Raw genomic sequence first — 21,614 nt, forward strand, 5'->3', positions numbered from 1 at the left:
GAGAGGTATGTCTCCTCCTTGGGCTCCCGTGTCTCCCACTCGCTCGTGTGGTCCCGGATCCGGTGGATTTACAGATACCAGACCCCTCTGGGTGTCCCTGGGATCTCCTTGGACGGCGCTGGCTGCTTGGACGCTGCCACCATTGCTGAACACCTTGCTGCGCACTTTAATAAGAGCTCTGTGACTGCAACTTATCCCCCCACCTTTCGCTCTTTAAAGGAGCGAACCGAGCAGACGCCATTATCATTCCACACGCGTCGTTCTGAAAAATACAATGCTCCTTTCAGCGAGAGGGAATTCCTCGCTGCCCTCGCCGATTGCCCTGATACAGCACCAGGACCAGACTGCATCCACGCACAGATGCTGACGCATCTCTCCAGGGACTGCCAGAGACACATCCTCACCATCTTTAACCGCATTTGGAGCGAGGACGTGTTCCCGTCGCAATGGCGAGAGGGTCTTATTGTCCCCATCTTGAAACCCGGTGCAGACCCACTGGCGGTGGACAGCTATCGTCCCATTACCCTCACCAATGTTTTGTCCAAATTGCTCGAACGTATGGTGGGACGGCGTTTGTGTTGGGTCCTTGAGTCGCGTGGTCTCCTCCCTCCATCCCAGGGTGGCTTCCGTCGGGGCCGGTGTGCAGCGGACAATTTGGTGCGGCTGGAATCTGGTATCCGTACGGCCTTTGCCCGACGTCAGCATCTCATTGCTGTCTTTTTTGATCTGCAGAAGGCGTATGACACCACATGGAGGCATCACATCCTTGCTATGTTGCATGAGTGGGGTCTTCGTGGTCAGCTCCCGGCTTTTCTTCAAACCTTTTTATTGCGCCGCTCTTTCCGGGTGCAAGTGGGTGCTGCCTCTAGTTCATCTTATATACAGGAAAATGGGGTCCCGCAGGGCTCGGTGTTGAGCGTCTCCTTATTTCTAGTGGCCATTAATGGTCTGGCTGCAGCCGTGGGGTCGTCGGTGTCTCCTTCTTTGTATGCCAACGACTTCTGCATCTCATTTGGCTCCACGACTATGGGAGTCGCCAAACGCAGGCTGCAAGTAGCTGTTCGCAAGGCAGCATCATGGACTCTGACTCATGGTTTTCAGTTCTCTGCAGCCAAGACTCGAGTTATGCAGTTCTGCAGGCGTCGGACGGTCCACCCTCATCCTGAACTTTACCTCGACGGCCACCTGCTTGACGTGGTGGACACTTGCCACTTCTTAGGACTCGTCTTTGATGCCCGGCTCACATGGGTTCCTCATATTACTCAGCTGAAGCAAAAGTGCTGGCGGCACCTCAACGCCCTTTGCTGCCTGAGCCACACATCTTGGGGTGCGGATCGCTGCACGCTGTTGCGATTATACAGAGCCCTTGTGCAGTCCAGGCTTGATTATGGGAGCCTGGCCTATGGGTCTGCATCACCCTCAGTGTTGAAGTTGTTAGACCCCATACACCACTGTGGGGTTCGGCTTGCAACTGGCGCTTTTCGTACAAGCCCCGTGGATAGTCTACTGGTGGAGGCCGGGGTTCCCCTGCTGCGGATTCGCCACCATTGACTGCTCGCCGACTATGCTGTCCACGTGCATTGCTCGCCGGGCCATCCCAATCGTCGCCTGCTTTTCCCTGCCGTGGTCCTCCATCTGCCCGAACGGTGACCTTGGTCTGGGCTTTCCATAGCTGTCTGCGTCCAGTCCCTGCTGTCGGATTTGTGGTCATTCCCTCTTCTGCCTCCCTTCCAGGCCCGTGCACCTACGCCTCCCTGGTGTTGGCCCCAGCCGTCCGTCCGTCTGGACTTGGCACAGGGACCCAAGGACTCGGTTCCGCCTGTGGCCCTCCGTCGCCGTTTTCTTGCGCTCCTCGCCTCATTTTCGGGCTGTGAGACTGTCTTCACTGATGGTTCCCTGATTGATGGTCGCACTGCCTACGCTTTTGCTCACGCTGCCCATGTTGAACAGCGCTCCTTGCCGGCTGGCTGCAGTATTTTTACTGCAGAGCTGGTGGCCATATTGCGCGCTCTTGAGCATATGCGTTCCTGCTCAGGTACGTCCATCGTCGTCTGCAGTGACTCTCTGAGCAGCTTCCAGGCCATCAACCGCTGCTATCCCTCTTCTCCTGTGGTATCCTCTATTCGGGAGTCTGTTTCCGCCATTACCCGCTCTGGTCGTTCGGTGGTCTTTGTTTGGACGCCAAGTCACGTTGGCATCCCCGGGAACGAACGTGTCGACAGGATGGCCTAAGGGGCGATCGACGCCCCAGCTTTGGAGATCGGCCTCCCAGCTCGAGATCAGCAGTTGGTGTCGGGCCGTCAGGTGCTTGGGATGTGGGCTGCTGAGTGGCGTGGCCTGACATCCCCGAATAAACTGCGGGCTGTTAAGGAGACGACCGATGTGTGGCGGTCCTCCCTGCGGGCTTCTTGCAGGGACTCTGTCATCCTGTGTCGGCTCCGCATCGGCCATACCTACCTGACGCATGGCCATCTTTTGCGTCAGGAAGATCCCCCCCTGTGTCGGTGTGGGTCCCGGCTGACGGTCACCCACATTTTGTTGGAGTGTCCCCGACTGCGCACTCTCTGGCAGTCTTTTAATCTCCCAGGCACTTTGCCTTTGGTTTTATGTGACGATGCCTCCATGGCTGATGACGTTTTAAATTTTATCTGTGGTAGTCCTTTTTATGGTTCCATTTAGGGAGGTGCTGCACCTTTCCCTTTCTGTGTCTTTTGTCCTCGCATCTCTCAATATTTGTTGCTGTTTTGGTGTGTCGTCAGATGGTTGACTCTTTCCCTTTTTTTTGTTCTCGTGGTCAGTCAACCGGTCTCCGGCCATCTTCTTTTCTTCTGTTTCCTTTTGTTTGGTGTTCCTCTGTACTCTTCGTGTCTGTTGTGTTCGTTGCCGCATTTGTGTTCTTTTAGGGCCTGGGGGGAGTCTCCTTCCCCTTGGGGTTTTACCTGCTTCGTGAATTTATGTCTCGCCTGTTTTTGGAATGGGGGACTGATGACCTTCGCTGTTTAGTCCCCCTTAAACCTCCCAATAACCACCACCACCACTGCTTTGGAGAAATTTAGTAATGAACTGTAGACCAGTTATTTTTATGTTTCATGGAAATATTGTTCCATTGTTGTTTGTTTTGTCACCTGTATGTTGAAGTAATTCACCTGTGAGCCTAAATAAATCTATTGACTTGTTACCTTTAGCGTGAGTACGCTAATGTCTGTCTTTTGAATCAATAATGCTGCATGACTTGAGGTTTGGTAGACCAAGTGTGACAAGATTTGTTTATTACTGACCGTATCTTCAATTCTGCATTGCCACGAGATGCATCTGTAAGCTGTACTTTCATGCATTAATCACTACTATCCACATTCTCAGAGTCCCAGTTCTTTTGGTCTGATCTCCTCTCTAGCAGACAGTCTTTTCTCGAAAATTGTTATTCTTTCTATCCCCCCCCCCCCCCCCCACATACACACACACACACACACACACACACACACACACACACACACTGGAAGGTCCAGGTCTTAGTTTTTTTACCATCATTTCGAACCATTCATGTTACAAATTACTACGGAAAGTGAAACTAAAAGTGAAGAGATATCCTCTGAGGCTTCACCATTTGTGTGCAGAAGTAAATTGAATTACGTCCATTACAGCGTGTGGATGTACATGTTTATAAGTGTCAGCAACATGGACCTGTGGCTCATTGACATTTACAAGCTACAGCTAACCTGTCAATATTGACAGTTATATTACTTGCCATAACATACTAACACAAAATCTTCAAACGTTCAGCCATATCAGTTTGTTGACGGCCAAACTAAAGTCCCAGGTAGAACCTGCGTGCTATGCCCAATGCAAGTTTTATCAGATGTAATCAGTTACACATTTTTGTAGCTTCCTTTCATAGTATTGAAATTACAACTGATGATAGTTATGATCGAATGTATCAAGATGGCAGCTGAGCTCTATATGGCGTCCCATATAAGCCACATCATCTTACTAGTGCACCACATCAGGATTTCGTGAGTGGATGAGAAGCAATGTCGAGCATGCCTAATCATGCGGGAGTTGAGTGTTACATGCTATTTCCTCATTCCCCTCCTCCACCCCACTCCTCACAAGCTCCTCTTTCTCAGTCTTTCCATAGCATTGGTAGTTGGGGAGGAAGAGGGGGGGGAGGGGGGGGGGTAGAGAGCTAACAAATTTTTTAATAGCACCCACAACCATTTTCTTCACAATTGATGGATGACATTTACTTTGAGGTTGTTAAATTTGGTTACAATCATATGTAAGATTTCTTGGAAATTTAGTTTACATGACTTAATTGTATTTAGTATTTGTCAATACTGTATCAATAAAGTGAGGTACTTAAATTACATGCTGCCATAATGACATGCTACACGTGACTCATTGCTCTACTGCTGCACTTTAGGTGAAGATGATTATGTGATGAGTAACAACAGCATACAACCAGAATGGAGATCCAATTACAGAGGAGATTACAAAGGCAATGTTCGTCCAATATGTACCTGTGACCTACTGTGTTGGGCATTCCAGGTAGCTAAAGGAATGGAATATCTTGCTTCTCGGAAGGTACACATTTTCAGTTGATATTATTCATTATTTCAATATAGTTTTGAATTTTACCTGTTGCAGAATATTTAGCTGAAATATTCACTAAAATTCCACTGTAAAAAAATTATATTTTCTGTAGTCACTATTGACATTGAACTCCCTTTTTATAACCAGCTGCAGTAAATACTCTGAACCTAGAAATTACCGTTTGGTACAAGGAAGCTTGTTTATTTAGTTAAGTCATCTTAAGAGTAACCTAGTTGGAAAAAAATTGTCAAATAGAAAAAAAAGAAAAAGATTCTTGAGAACTTGTATTAACAAAATTATGATGGCGGGATTTCTTGGTAGGGTGAATGCAAACTGTTATTTTGGATGGAGGGACACTGACAGCAGTAATTCCAGGCAAGCTACAAGAAAGTGTGTTGAGGCACTTGTTGTTCATTATGTGTGTTACTAATCTACCTGGTGATGTTAACAGTAATGTGAGTTTTTGCAGATGGTGTAGATATCTGTAATGTAGTACTGTGCGAAAAAAGTTGCAGAAATATTCAGTCATATTTTGACACGATTCCAACATGGTGCAAATATTGGTGACTTATTTTAAATGTACATGAATGTAAAGTTACACATTTAAAAAAAAGTGGCATCACATTACTACAGTTATAATTATTCACAAGTAGGCTCTGTCAACTTGATACAAATACTATGGCATAACAGTTTGTAGAGATATGAAACGGAATCTTCAGACATGCTTAGTCATAGGTAAGGCAGAGAGCATACCTGAGTTAAGCAGCAGGATGCTGGCATGCTGTCGTCTACAAAGGAGACTGCTTAAGTCACTTGAACTTCCCATTTCAGAATATTGTTCATGTGATGTTGGGTTCAAGGAGAATGTCATGGAATTGTTTATAGGGAGGGAAAAGACTGTATTGGCAGATTCTCTGACAGACATAAATTATCCTGTGAAAACTTAATTATAAAATTTGTAGAACAGATATTTAGTAAAGAATTGAGAGATATACTTCAGTTCTGTATGTATCAGCCCCATAAGGATTGTGAAAACAAGTTTAGTCTAGTTACACAATGCACAAAGCTATGTAATCAATGGTTCTTTGCATGCTCCACATATGATAGGAATGACTAGAAACTGTAACACATGGTGACTTAGGAAATATCCTTTGCTGTACACTTCACAGGGGTAGAGTATGAATGTAGATGTAGAAATGTTAGCATTTACCCGCTTTTGTCAACAGTAATATTATATTGTTCATAAAACTGTGTATGACAACATTCTTTTAAGGTATATATTTTAAGACTAAGGGTATAATGCATTTAACTTGCACTGTGTTGTGTAAATGGAGAGTCAAAACTTCCCTACATTCCATAGGTTACTGTCCCTGAGGTGAATTCATAAATTTTGAATTAAAATATTAACATATAAACAGCATTTCACAATTCCTATTAGAGACTTCTGTGGCTACTGTGAGGACTTCGTAGATGGAGTTCTGGTGAGGAACCCATGCCCAAAAGTGTACCGTTTGATATAAAAAAAGTTCGAAGTTGAGATCACTTTGAAGTTGCCCACTTCACAGTAAAACCAGCAGAGTAAGGGGGTAATGCTTAGAGTACTTGTTGTTAGGTTCTCTTTTGTGTGATGGACATCCTCCTTATAGTCAAATGTGCACCACATGTACAGAGTACCACAGTCAGCCCACAGTCAAACCAGATTCTCATAACTGTTGTTTTAGTTGGATGAAAATGGTGTGTGATGTCATAATTACAGCAGGGACTGACAATGGTGCCCTCTTTTTATTTTGGAGGTGCATACCATGAACTGGGGATTTGAAAGTGGATGTTCTTGAAATTTGTGTTACATATGCAGATGGTGCATTAGTTAACATGGGTTTCATGTCAAACCTTTAGCTACTAAAGACCGCTCTACAACCCAGAAGTCTGCAATAGGAATTGAGGAACACCTTTTATATTGCTGTATGTACGTCGTCGTCGTTGTTGGGCTCTTCAGTCCAAAGACAGGTTTAGTGCAGCTCTCCTTGCTACTCTATCCTGTGCAAACGTCTTCATCTTTGAGTAAGTACTGCAACCTGCATGCTTCTGAATCTGCTTAGTGTACTCATATCTTGGTCTCCCTGTATAATTCTTACCCTCCACACGTCCCTTCAACACTAAACTGGTGATCCCTTGATGCCTCAGAATGGGTCATACCGACCGAGCCCTTCTTCTAGTCAAGTGGTGTCATAAATTCCTCTTCTCTCCAGTCCTATTCAGTACCCCCTCATTAGTTAAGTGATCTACCCATCTAATCTTCAGCATTCTTCTGTAGCACCACATTTCGAAAGCTTCTATTCTCTTCTTGTCTAAACTGTTTATCATTCACATTTCACTTCCATACATTGCTACACTCCATATAAATACTTTCAGAAAAAGACTTCATGGCACTTATATCTGTACTCATTGTTAATAGATCTCCCTTCTTCACAAATGCTTTCCTTGCCATCGCCACTCTACATTTTATATCCTCTCTACTTCGACCATCATCAGTTATTTTGCTGCCCAAGTAATAACTTGTCTACTTTGTTAAGTATCTCATTTCCAAAAGTAATTCCCTCAGCATCACCTGATTTAATTTGATTACATTGTATTGTCCTCATCTTGCTTGTGCTGTATGAATGTAATCCAAATATTTATTTATTGAACAGAAGGGGTGGTATGCTATGTATATCCTCACATGGTAGCTTTTTTATGATTTATTCCCATGTGAAAATTTACATTTCTGCATCTGTCAGTATTTGTGTGAACAACATGAGAGTTAGCTAGCTATCTTGTATGATTATGAGAAATAAATAGATTTTTAAATGAAAGTAAACAGCAGCAGTTGCTTTCTGTAACTTTAGAGGCAGAAAATGAGAGAACAGAAACTGGAACTGAAACCAGATCAAAATTATTAAATTTATTCTTCTTCTTTATCTTCTGACTTTATCCCATGTTTTTATGGGATTGGCTAGTTATTCTGGGTTTGGTAATGTAAGTGGTACAGTGTGGCCATATGCCTTTCCTGTTGTCAAAATGATTAAATTAATTAAAATAATACATTATACCAAAATGTAAAATATGAATGGACTATAACTTCTTCTACAATTTTAAGGACATTTCCAGCTTAGTAGTGATTGTCTGGATGACACTAAGTACTGGTATTTCAACTATTCTGAGGCCAGACTCCCGGTCACTGTGAAGGGAGGGAGGATTGATGGATGATCGAGGTTTCGTTTCCTGTCAGCAATGAGGTCATTAGAGATGGATCACAACCTTAGATTGGGGAGAGATGGGAAACTAAATTGACTGAATCATTTTCAGTGAGACCATCTCAGAATTTGCCTTAAGTGATGCAAAGATACTTCATGAAATCTGAATATGGATGTGAATCCAGTGGCTTACCATTACGCGCCACCTTGATTGATAAAAAATTTTGCAGCCACATAAACAAGCATAAGTGAAACACATGTGCATCACTATTAGCATTTGATAAATACAATGATGACTGAGACGATCATGTACATAGCAAATATTTGCTGAAGGATTTCATGCGAAAACCAAAAAGGATAAACAAAAGACAGGAAAGCAGTAATTGGGGAAACAAAATGTTAGGAAGAAGACCAAGAAGATTACACTTACTCTGCTCAATTTTATTGTTGCATTTCTTATTGATAGTGTAACACTTATCAACTTGTGTGGGCATAAATACGAGGGCATGCTGAAAACTGATGCCTCCAAATTTGTATGTGAAAACTCTGTAGGCTTTCTGAATAAAACAAATTTTACTAACAGTCTACATCTTTGTTCTTCATATGTACATATTTATTTCTTAACATAGTCACCCTGGTGACAAACACATTTCTCCCAATGAGAGGCCAATTTGTTGATACCATCATTGTAGAAGGTTTGACTTCGTTGTTGGAGTCACAACTTCAAATCTGCTTTCACCACGCCATTACTATCAAAGTGAAGTTGAAGAAGGTGTGCTTTGCGTTTTGCAAACGCATGAAAATCGAATGGGGACAAGTCGAGACTGCATGGAAGATTATGAATGACAGTGAACCCAAGGCAACAGATCGTTAGAGAGGTCACAGCTTTTGTATGCGGTCTGGCATTGTCATGCTAAAGGAGAGAGTGCTTCATGTGTGAACGAGCTCTTCATATTCAAAACTCAATTACAGCACACTGTTCCTCATGCACTAACATAGTTACATTAAACACAGCCATATTACATGCTACGATTCGTAGCCCTATAATGAGAGAGGATTGCAAATGTGTAGACACGAAGAAGAAAGATATAGAGTGTTACTAACATCTGTATTCCGTAAAAATCTGAGTTTTTACATTAAAAATAAAGAGATATTACTTTTCAGCACACCCTTGCAAAGCAGATATTTACTGTTAAGAATGTTGTAAGCTGCCATATGCCATAAATGAGTCCTATTTTAACTGTAATCCCATTTTCAATATAATTTGTTCTCTTTCTTACAATTTTTTTTTTCTACCTATTTAAGGTTCTGCATGGAGATCTGGCCGCAAGGAACATTTTACTTGCTGATGAAAATGTAGTGAAGATCTGTGATTTTGGTCTAGCGAAGAGCATGTACAAATCAAACAACTATAAGAAGAAAGGAGATGTAAGAATCTTTACCTTTTGTGCTGTTTATTTAGTGTCTAAATTAATATGTAATTGAAGATAGGGCAGAATGGATAAAAATAAAATAAAGTAGGGTAAATAAAAAGCTGTAGACACTGGCTAAAGATGATATGCTTGACAGAAAATATACATACAAGATCGTGAGGTTTTGGCATCACAAAATAATGAGAGGGAAATGTGGAAGGCTAACAGAAAGTAACTTTAAAAAACAGATTCGAGAAATATGGTAGTTGCACAGGTGATAAACTTTAGATGTCTAGATGTGTTATCAGACACCAAAAAAACAAAACAAAAAAATAAGATAAACAATTTCCTGCGCATACTAACTGCAGAAAATTGTTTACATTCGGCAGGTTTTCCAGTACGTGACTTCTGATAGTTTCCTTCCTTCACTGCAATGAACTTGCACATTGTTTCTTTAAGGAGAAGTAAGGAAACTCGGATGTTGCACTTGCGCTATCTATGTTGGCAACAGTTACCCTAGCACTGATCTTTAAATGACAAAATCAATCTACACATTAACTCACAATATTCAAAGGAAACTTCAAAATTTTTGTTCCATATGTGATACATAAAAAAGTTAACACACACTATTCAATGGGAAGATAGTTTTTCTGGAACATATATCTGCCAAAGTAAGTATGCCAGTATTATTTGTTGGCCACAAAGAAGTCTAGGACTTACTCAGTCCAGTAGTGGACAGATATCATATTCCAATTCAGTGTGTTCCTCCCACAGAAAGAACTATAGTATTATACAATTACAGCACAGTTAATGGAGGAGAATTATTCCTCAGGCTACAACAAATATTATTTGGACAGGTGGCCTCTGAAACAGTGTAAAAGCTGAAAATAACATCTCAGAAAATACAGGAATGAGGGAACTAGTTTGTTGCCATTTCTGTTAACTCTTTGTCATCAAAGATGAACATTGTGGTAGCCTTCCAGTAAGTTCATAACTAAGAGCAGCATTTAAGGGGCACAATTTTTCCCACAGTTCATTCACAACTAGCTCATTGTTTCTAGGGCCCATTACCTGTTAAGTGGATGGCCATTGAATCGATCAGAGACAGGATATTCTCAACACAATCTGATGTCTGGTCATATGGAATCGTGCTCTGGGAGTTTTTTTCTTTGGCAAGGACACCATACCCAGGTTAGTTGTGAGCGTATATAGACAGCTGTGAAACTATTGTATTTATAGGACTACCCTTTATGGTGTTTGTAATTACATCTGTAGTATGTTCCTTGTGTTAAAATGACTCTTTTCATTTGTTTAAAAATTTAGGCATGGAAGCAGATGAGAAGCTTTATAACAAGTTGCTGAATGGTTATCGAATGGAGAAACCAGAATATGCAACATATAATATGTAAGTACAAACTAAAATGTACACTATACTTCTAACTCATGGCCTTTCAGATAGAACAGTGGTGTGGAACATGATTATTGACATAACACTAGTGAAACAGAAAATCACCAAAACAAACTGGATTCTTTTCTGCAACTTAGTAACATTTTATGACTTTTGTCATTCACGGTTGTGGCTGTTATGTAAGAGCACAATAGCACGTGAACACCCTAACTTTTGACACCGTGCGGATTTATTGGTTATTTTTCTTTGAATGCCGTTAAACGTATTGTAGGTGTGCTAATCTGAAATGCACATTACCGTTCTACTCTGCTGTCCTACATTGCTCCTCTTTACTCAGTGAAACTTGGCATCAGGGTTGCGAGCGCATCTTCACTTGTGCGTGTTTTAAGGAGCTTCTGTGCATGTACAATTGGCATGACATAATTGCCTTATGGGCCAAATACATACAAATTTGATAAACAATATGCCCGGTTTGTGGCGTTCAGTACTAGCCCTTACCACCCAACACGTTTACATCAGTGCCACCAGGTGGTAGCACACTGCCGCAGACATTTATTCACGTTTGCTTGGCATAAACCCTGCTAGGTGGTAGCACACTCCACAGATATACCAAGTCACTCACAATATAGTAAAATTAGATTGGTCATCGTATATGTTATACAATCTGTTCATTGTAAGAATAAACCTGATGTAAACAAACATAAACACAATGATTGGTCAAAAGCCATAGCACATGTACACTGGTGTTGTTACACTCTTGGAAGTAGGTCCTACTTATGTATTAGATGTATTATTACTACGTTACATTAAATGAAACTTTAAGATATTCAAATGTATTAACAGCCATCAATGTTTTTCTTAATCACGCTTTAGCTACGTAGTTTTTAGTTTTAAAACGGTATACAGCCACAGCCTCTGCAGCTTTGGGATCTGATTGTCGCACTATTAATGCAAAGTATGAAAATGGCTGAGGCTGAGGCTGCTTTCTGTTCCGTAGTGAAACATGCATGTGGAATATGGATAAAAGGGCCAAGAAATAGGCTGTTCTTAATGATTTTCATAAATTTATGGAGATAATCGGCTTTGAAGTTTTCCCAGTCACTGTATGTAACACATTTGATACATAAGCCCACATTGTCTGTGTAGTGCAGTCAGTAGTGTAATGGAATGCTAGCCAAATAAATTTAATGGTTAGTTAGTTCAGATCTCTCCAGTATAATTTTTTTGTTGTCATTAAATTTGAAATACCTACATCTCGTAATTAAAAAACTCATCATCATTTTTTATGAATAATGCATGTCTTCTTGTTTCTAATTACATATTGGATGCGAAATTCCTGTTTTCATTTCAAATAAAAATTCTTAGTTGTCAATGTTTTATGAAAGACTGTTCATAAAAGTTGCTTAAATTATGAAAACATAACAATTTCATTTTTTAAATAAAAAATGAGTCCAAATCCTCTTTATTTGGACTTTTTTTACATTTGCTACTGTACCATTACAATATAAACCTAACAGAACTGATACGGAGCCAAGTTGCGGGATTTGGCCTGAGAAGTAACAAGACTGTTAAGCTGCCAGACTTACTGGAACTAATGCATGCAGCTGTTTCACACATTACTGTCGAATGCTGGCAGGATATAGAACAGCTCTGTATAAAATAAGAGGAGAAAATTCAGCTCCTGGGTGGCTTCGTGGCTTCTGTTCTTGATAGGCTTGTTATCAACGTAGTAGGTGATACTTCCAGAACTGAAATGTATTTCTCGTATTCGGATTAGGAAGGAGCTAAGAGATTACCAGACAACTGACTGTAATTAATACTTTCAGTGGCTTCAGTATTCAACAGTACAGTGAAATCCCTGCAGTATGCTTTTGCATTACACACAGCTCGCTCAGAAAAATTACCCTATGTTTAAGATAGAAATTTTCATAACTCTTATTTGTAATTAGAATACTATGTCAGGTGAGAAAGAGTGCATTTTATGCTTTCGGTCTGGTCACCTAAGAAGTGCACGGTAGTGCTAGAATTATTTCTTTGCTCATCTTTTTTTATGTACGAACTGCAACTACTCACATATATTACAGCTTAGTTGGACCATTGGCTGTCCAGTGCTCTTCAGGTTTAATGTGCTGGTAAAGCTGTTGTTCCGCATTATTGCTCAGTCTACGTGCATGTAACAAGCATAAAACATATCCATACGATCGTACTTGACTGTACTGGTCACAGCTTAGCTTCCGCTCCACGTGAAGAGAGATACAATGAGATTCGAGCAAACATGGAAGAATGAGTGACCTAACTGCAGTGTTTACATCAGGTTTATTCGTATGGTGAATAGAGTATAGTTACAGTGATATAAAAACCTATGTTATGTGATTCTGGATGAGATATAGTACATCAAGGTTTGGGTTTTATCATACAATAATCCATTTGTGGTGCTGAGAAGCATAAAGCACATCATTGTCGATAGTGCAACTGTAGCATTTATGCTTTTGTCATATGTTGATCTTATGGTGGCTCAGGTTTGTCTGTAAATGGTTTCTCTAGTATTCGCGTAAATATGGGGGTGTTGAAGGTGGTGTGCTTTTGGTCCTTGCTGCTCTCAGTGCCTCATTTGTATTCTAGTCAAGTGACCTTGTCGGTAGATAGTACTACTCGAATTTAATAATTTCCGCAAATGGCAGTTTGCGCTTAGAGTGGGTTGCTTACTGTGCAGGACTCTGCTTTCCTGTGTAGTGTCAACACGAATCTGTTGAACCTGTATTAAGGGCTAGCAGAAAAGAAAATTACTAGGAAAAACTGGCCGCAAAGAAAGTAGCCCCTCCCAGACCAGATCTGTTGCTTGAGAAAGTAATGAAATCAAATAAGTGTGACTACAGGCGAACATTTAACAAAGAAGTGTGTAACAAGCATAAGTTGTTGTGTGGGTGCAGTGTAACAGTGTTTGATTTTCAGCCTGGAAGTTAATGAATTAACTAATATATGATTTAGGGATACCATATGAGTTACGGATGTTGTACATTTGTCCGAAAAAAATAAAGTATGAAAACTTCCACTTACACAAAAATGAGAAATGGAGAGTAGCCAAAGCTCCACTTAGATATTTACAAAACAACAAAATTCCACAAAAACAATTCTTCCTTTTTTTCAGATAAGTTATGCATATTATTATTATTGTTGTTGTTGTTGTTGTTGTTGTTGACAGTGGCTGAAGTTATATAAATATGTTGATAAGCATAACTGTTATACAGATACAGCAGATGCTATTAATTTCACATTCTGATATTTATCTGAAATTAAAAATTTGTGAACACCCAGAATGTATACATACGAGCTGCCACTGGTCATTCAGATTAAAACTTCTTGGCTCATCTTAACTATATTGCTGCAGGAGCCTTCCACAAAAGGATGTCCTTTCTCACCATGGTTAATGGCAGACACACATGAAAGGAATATAGTACATTCACTGAAGTAGGTTATTGAGGTTGACTTAGTATGATTACTTCAGAGGTGTTAATCTACTTGAGTCTTCCTTGAGAATGAGATTAAAGTTCCTGTATAGCATACGAAAGGGGGAATAAATTTTATACAAAGTACAGAAGTGACCAGTTCCAGCTTCCTAAGTACAGGCATGAAACACACAGTTGTAAATTTGTTTATATGACGTGTTGCATTCAGTAGGAGTTGCCAAGCTGTGTGTTGTTAAGGTAATTCAAATTGACAAATTTCCCAATATCAAGAAAATAAGTAAGTTTGTGATGCTGCTGCCTTGGCCCACACCTCTTCCTGTGCCCACCTCGGCCCATGGCTCCCTCTGCCCACCCCTGCCCTACCCATCGTGTATTGATAGATCATCCAGTCATTCAAACATAGATTTTTCCATAGAAACATGTTATGTGGTATATTCTGATCTGTGACACTTTTTTATCTTGATGATCAGGTTGTAAATAGTCATTACATCATGTTAGTGCAATATATGGCATATTTCTTTTACCCTTGGGTGTATGGCCATAACAGACACTGCTTCTTTGTGCATGTCACTTTCTGTGTTAGGTTTCATGAGACACATTACGCAACTGTAGTAGTACCTGTTGTCTCGGAATTCATTCCAGTTCTTGCATATCACATCCGAGGTGTTGCAGCTCCCATATTCCTGTTGCACATGCTATGATTGTATTAACTCTTCCTTATGTCTGTCACTGGTTATGATTTGACAGTTTGTGCAGCATCGGTTTGATGTATATTGATTTTCAATACACAGTGTCCCAGGTTCTCACCAACCAACAAATCTAGAAATGGTAGTTGTTGGTCCATTCTTGGCTCCACAGTAAATATTATGTTGACATGGATAGTGTTCTGATGTCTTAGGAACTCGATGAACTATTTTTCACTAGGGCTCAACTTATGTGTACTGCATCTCAACTTTACAAGGTGCGAAGTCCGATGCCTGTCTTCTGAAATGTTGCATGAAGAAATTGGCAATTATGAGCAGAACAGAAATGACCTAGTAGATCTGATGACATACTGAAAGATAACCACAGATCCAATGCCACCGATCTCACAGAATATGAATTGGTTAATAAATGAATCTTCTTTTTTGTAGATGTACATAGGAATATGCAGAACACAGGAGCCCTGCGACCTCACCTATAGGGGTTACCAAAAATTCATAAAGACAGTGTACCATTAAGACCAGTTGTAAGAGCTCCTGACTCAATTATATATAAACTGGCAAAACACAGTTTCTCCATTTCATGTTGTTCCTTTGTTTACAAAAGTGCCACTCATTGACTCTGTGGGCCATAACAGTTCTATTTTTGTGCAGGGTGTCACCAAGCTCTTTAATGAATGTCTTACCATGAGCTACTAATCTTTAGAAGAATGTTAACAATGAGAGAGGTAAATGATAATTAATTGAAGCCCTCAGGTGCCGACCGGTGTTGTTGATATACCTCAATAGGGACAGTTGAAAATGTGTGCCCCAACCGAGACTCGAACCTGGAATCTTCTGCGTACATGGCAGATGCTCTGTCCATCTGAGCCACCAAGGACACAGATGAATAGTGCACCTGCGGGGACTTATCCCTTGCACGCTTCCCGTGAGATCCACATCATTATTATTAGCGACAATGATGTTATTGCAGCAATAGTGGTTACTCTAGGCAAAAATGTCATAAAGAAAACTAGGACAGTATTTATGTTTGGCTGAACTGGCAGTCAGTCAGCTTACTGATCAGATGAAAAAGAGTTCAATTCTGACAAATGCAAAGCAATTGTGGTTAAATCTGGAAGAAGTTTTAAACAGAAGTCAAGACAAATATGTACAGTTGACACAGAAATCCCATGGTTTAAATATACAAATCAGAAAATTTTATGGAAAAGAGACCACTACCCACTCACTACAAGGGAGCCTGTAGGGAAATGAGTAGAGCAAACTTAATAGCAATTCAGGCAGCTGTAAGAATGGCCATGTTTAAAGCCCACAGTAACAGTCACTTCAGATATGGCAAAAGATCTGTCATAAACTCCTAGGAAGTTCTTATCATACAGATCAGTGAACATGACTGAACCTTCCAACCAGTCTGCAGTGTATCCATCTGATGTTTAAAGTGAAGACAGCAGACAGAAAGCAGAAATATTAACCCTCAAGTGGGCACAGCGTTTTTCGTAACGTGAGTGGACACTTAGCGTATTTTGTACACGTGTTAAGAATAGCTGTCCTCACGTTATTAAGGTGAATGTGTGTGGTGAAAATCGCAGTTTTATCTTAGTTTACTTAAACAATGATAAAATAAAATTACATAAAATGAGCTAAAGTACTGTTTAATCAAACAATAATGAAAGAAACTTCTTTATATCACTCTGTTGCCACAGACAGGTGTTACCCAACAGTAATGATGCACTCAAAGCATTAAGCAGCGCAGTTGCATCAGATCCCAGCTAACCACTTATTCAGTTACTAACTATCCCGTAAACAACTGCCTTAGTGTGGGATTGTCCGGTTAGCACATAATCAGTCATTTTATAGCATGGAGTGTAAATTTTTTCTTACCTAGCTTGTTTTTTGTTTCATATTACTGCTGCCTACTTGTACGTGTGACAACATATTTTATCATTGTGTTAGCTAACAGAACAGGTATAGGCTCACATTTGTGAAAAAGCAATGGCATGATGCAGAACACTTTCGTTTGTGGGTGGCGCACTTCATACATATGAGCACCTGTTTGAGGGTTAAATTCTGTATTTAGAAATGTATTTACACCCTATGATACTACTGCACCAATGTTTGACCACAGCACAGTCACAATTGAGAAATGTTCATAGTAACACTACAATAGTAAATAATAACAATAATAATAATAATAATAATAGAGAACTTAAAACCAACAAGACACTGTATCTGACAGAATTCCAGTGAGATTTTACATCAAAAATGCTTCTGAATTAGCCCTTTCCCTAGCTCATATTAATTCTGCATCTCTGGCACAGTGAGTAGTCTCCCATGACCAGAAAAGAGCACAGGTCATATCTCTCTCTCTCTCTCTCTCTCTCTCTCTCTCTCTCTCTCTCTCTCTCTCTCTCTCTGTGTGTGTGTGTGTGTGTGTGTGTGTGTGTGTGTGTGTGTGTGTGTGTGTGTGTGTGTGTGTGTGTGTGTGTGTGCGCGCGCAATATATAAAAGGGAAAGGGAAAGGTTGTTATCCAAAATCTCTAAAAGCTCTTGGCTGATTTACTCCAGATTTCTACAATGTCCCCTAATGGATATTTGGGCAGAAATAGTCAATAGGCTGTTTCAAATATATGTATATATAAAAATGATGTGACACATCAAGCATACAAGAATCGGGAATCACATAGGAATTGGGAGTCGCAGATGCCATGAGAGGACACTACAGTCACCAGAGGGTGTTAGTATACCAACATGGGTGGAATGCACTGATGCCATCACCATTCATCTCTTGAAAGCATTGGGAGTAACATGGCTAGCTACACATACTGCAAAATGGTTGAGATGCATTGCATTTATGGCAAGGCCAACTGCAGTGGATGAGAAGCCGCGTGATTGTGTCAAGTGAAATATCCTGATAGGAAGGTGCTGTGCCACACATTATTAGCTGTTCTGCATTGCTGACTGGCAAAACCAGCTTCTTCCATGTGTACAAGCCACATACAGGTTGCCAACAAACAACATGGACATTTGTAGCAAAGGAAAGTATTCTCAAAAGTGTGCAGCATACATCATCAAGTAGTACACAAGGTGTATCCCATGTCACTGCTATTCCCCATACTACTCCCAGTGCATTGTGCATGGCAAATGACTGCATCTGTTTCATTTGTAATGTGTTCAGGCATTGAAACTGGGGAACTACAACAAGTGCATGGGATTCGCTTGGTGGTTTCTGCAGGAATCTGCTGCAGACAGAAGCTTCACAGCAAGTGTCCTCTTCACCAATGAGGCTATGTTTTCAATTGAGAGTGTGATGAACATTCACACTCTGCGTATGTGAGGAGATGTGAACCCACAAATATGTGCACCTCACAATGCAAATTTACACTTAACGTCTACTGTTTGATGTGGCTGTACATTCTCCCAGACTGACTCGTGGGTCGCATGTATCTTATATTCCTGCAAGAGGTTCTGCCTGACATGCTGAATGATATTCCCATGCCTATTCGCCACCGCACTACATTTCAGCATACAAGTGAGGGTACATCGTTGGGCAACATTTATCGGCCACTGGATTTGTTATGATGGACCAGTTGCATGGGCAGCATGATCGCCCGATCTTTCCCAGTCGACTTTTCCTATGAGGGGTATCTAAAGGACATGGTTTCTGAAACACCTGTTACGTCACTGTAGGATGTAGTGGGCGGGACTGTTGGAGCAGCAGGTTGGCTTCAAGATATACCAGGCACCTTTGAGAGGGTGTGCCATTCAATACAACATCAATGTAAGGTGTGTCTTGAGGCATCTAGTCAAAACTTTGAGCATCTCCTGTAGTGAGCGTCCACATTTGTAGCATGTGACTAAATAACTGCAACACCATTTAGTAGTTTGGTTGCCACAGATGGCCTTTGTGACCCCCCGCCCCATTCCTGTGTGCTTACCGATCCTTGTTGTAGGCCTATTGTCCCATGTCAGTTTGTAAATGTTTTTTACTATACCAAACATGGAAATTTTTTTCTTTTTAATATACACAATTTATAAATATGTATAAAATATATAAAGGAGAAACATTGTTACCAAACATCCTGAAAAATACTTTATCGATTTAGTTTAAAGTTCTTGGCAGACTGACTTCAAATTTCTACATTCAAATGAAAGAATGGAGATAATTAATGAAAAATTAAATGCCTATCAAACAAAATGAGTTGTCGTAAACTGTCTAAAACTCCTATTGCGGGAATAAATTAAAATGGCAATGCCCATCTCAGAAATAGAACCATCACATGTCACTAGATTGTAGGACAAGCAAAACCTTAATAATTTAACAGAAACATGATTACAGACTCTTATTGATTAATTGCAGTTGTTACATATGACGCACACCCTAGAAGATGTTTTAGTCCGTATTTTGTAGTTATTTTTATTAGTAAAGTCCACAGTACCATACAAATGCTAAGGCAGTGCATAATTTGTGATGTAATTATTATCACGAAATTTTTGGTTTGAAATTGGTGTTTCTTTGAAAAAGTCATAGCTAGAAACCTAGACCCTGATTTTTATTAATACCACAGGTGAAGAAACAGTCATTCATCACTTCTGTTGACACCTAGTGGTTCAAATATGCCCTTTGATTTAAAATGATTGCAGTTTGCCATCGAGCTTGCATTCATTACGAGTATCAACAAGGCACAGGGCCAATCACTTTGTGTGGCAGGTATTAAACATCCCAGGCAATGCCGGGCACTGCAGCTAATTCCAGTATACAAAAAGAGTAAAATGTAGGTGCACAAAACAACAGCATTGTACCACATCAACATCAAGTAGTAACAAAGATGTTACCTTAAGCAGTGTCTCTGCAGATGTGAAATTGCACTGGTGAGTAATGAATTGACTGAACCTGGTATGCTATACTGGACTGCAAATATTTTTCAGGAACAAAAATAATGTCGAGTGTGTCCATAGGAAGCTTAATAGGTCATTTAATCTTCTCTCAATACATAAACAATTTATCAGATAGGAATAGCAGTTTTAGTTGTTAGTTCACTGTCATTGCTGTTGTCTACAGAAAAGTATCCATGAATGGACAATTGTGAGGAATTGCGGAAAGACTTGAACAAATTATTATTTATTTATCACAAGACATGCCAGCAGCATATATACAAAAAGTGGCATTACAATGCAAAGGAATATGTATACAAATATACTTAAAATAATGAATTAGTGAATAAAATATTTTTTATACATACATGTGGTCAATGTGATATGATATACAGAAATATTGTGTGTGTCATGCGAGACTAGAAGCTATTGGTTACACAATGTCCAGGTCTTGGATCCACTTCATAGCTCGAGGTATGGCTTCTATGAAGTCCTCTTCTGATGCACTGAATTTCCTTCCACTTGATGTAATGATAGCTCTCTTCAAATATGGATAAATGCAAGGTACCACCTATAACTAGGAGAAAATTAATGGTGTATGTCTTGAGGGGTAACACTAAGAAGTGATATGAAGTGGGAAAATTATGTAAAATCTGTCATTGGAGAAGGCAAATGGAAGGTTTGCGGAAGGGTTCAGGGGAATTTCAATGTGTCTGTAAGTCACATACAAGACACAAGTGTGACCAATTCTAGGGATTGTTCCAGTGTCGGAAACCTTCTACATATGCACTGACATGGTTACTCTGCAATTCACATTTAAGTGCCTGGCAAACGGTTCATCAAACCATCTTAAAGCTGTTTCTCTACTACTGAACTCTTGATCAGCACGTAGAAAAAATGAACATTTAAATCTTTCCGTGTGACTACCAATTGCTCTTATTTCAGTATGAAGTGATTTCTCTCTCTGTCAGTGAGTGGCAACAAAATATCTTCACATCTGGAAGAGAAAAACAGTGAAAGAAATTTCACAAGAATATACTGCTGCAAAGAAATGTGCCATTGTTTTAATGATTGCCACCCCAGTTTGCGTATCATATCCTTGACATTCTATCCCCTGTTTTGCAATAATAGAAAATGAGCTGCCCATCTTTGAACTTTCTCGATATCCTCCTCCAATCCTATCTGATGGAGATCGCACACTGCACAGCAATATGCCAGAAGAGGACGGTAAATTTTAGTGTTGGCAGTCCCTTTAGTAGACTTCTATTTTCTAACTATTCTTCTAATGATTCACAGTCTCTGGTTTGCTTTCCCCACAATGTAATCTATGTGACTGTTCAAATTTAAGGTTTTGGTAACTGTAATCCCAAAGTATTTAGTTGCACTCACAGCCTTTAGATTATTGTGGTTTATTGTGTAGCTGAAGTTTAGTGGATTTCCTTTAGATGCATGTGGGTGACTTCACACTTTTCATCAGTCAGTTACCATGTTTTGAACCATGCAGATACCTTGTCTAAATCATTTAGCAATTGATCTTCATCATCTGAAGACTTTGACATGGTACATATCTGTGTCATCTGCAAACAGTGTGACGGCCACTTAGATTGTCTAGTAAATCGTTTATATAGATCAGGCACAGCAGAGGGCCTTTAACACTTTTTTAGGGAATGCCAGATATTACTTCTGTTTTACTCAATGACATTCCATCAGTTACTACGTATTGTGACATTTCTGACAGGAAATCATGAATGCAGTCATACAACTGAGACATACTCCATTAGCACACAATTTGACTACAAGTGACTTGTGAAGAATGGTGTCAAAATCCTTCTGGAAATCTAGAAACATGGAATCAATGTGGCATCCCGTGTTGATAGCACTAATTACTTCATGAGAATCTACATCTAAACCATACTCCACAAGCTACGTAA

General features: G+C 40.2%; 1 protein-coding gene across 2 annotated transcripts in view; it reads left to right on the top strand.

Moving 5' to 3' along the window:
• LOC124805178 (vascular endothelial growth factor receptor kdr-like) overlaps window positions 1-21,614 on the top strand; it is a 511,639-nt gene that overhangs the window by 481,358 nt on the left and 8,667 nt on the right. For both annotated transcript variants that reach the window (XM_047265665.1, XM_047265666.1), the window contains exons 20-23: window positions 4,421-4,581; window positions 9,129-9,251; window positions 10,297-10,426; window positions 10,559-10,640. In XM_047265665.1, coding sequence (XP_047121621.1) covers window positions 4,421-4,581; window positions 9,129-9,251; window positions 10,297-10,426; window positions 10,559-10,640 — 496 coding nt within the window. The remainder of the gene's footprint in view (window positions 1-4,420; window positions 4,582-9,128; window positions 9,252-10,296; window positions 10,427-10,558; window positions 10,641-21,614) is intronic.

Source organism: Schistocerca piceifrons, chromosome 7 (genome assembly GCF_021461385.2).
Source record: "Schistocerca piceifrons isolate TAMUIC-IGC-003096 chromosome 7, iqSchPice1.1, whole genome shotgun sequence".
Lineage (NCBI taxonomy): Eukaryota > Metazoa > Arthropoda > Insecta > Orthoptera > Acrididae > Schistocerca > Schistocerca piceifrons.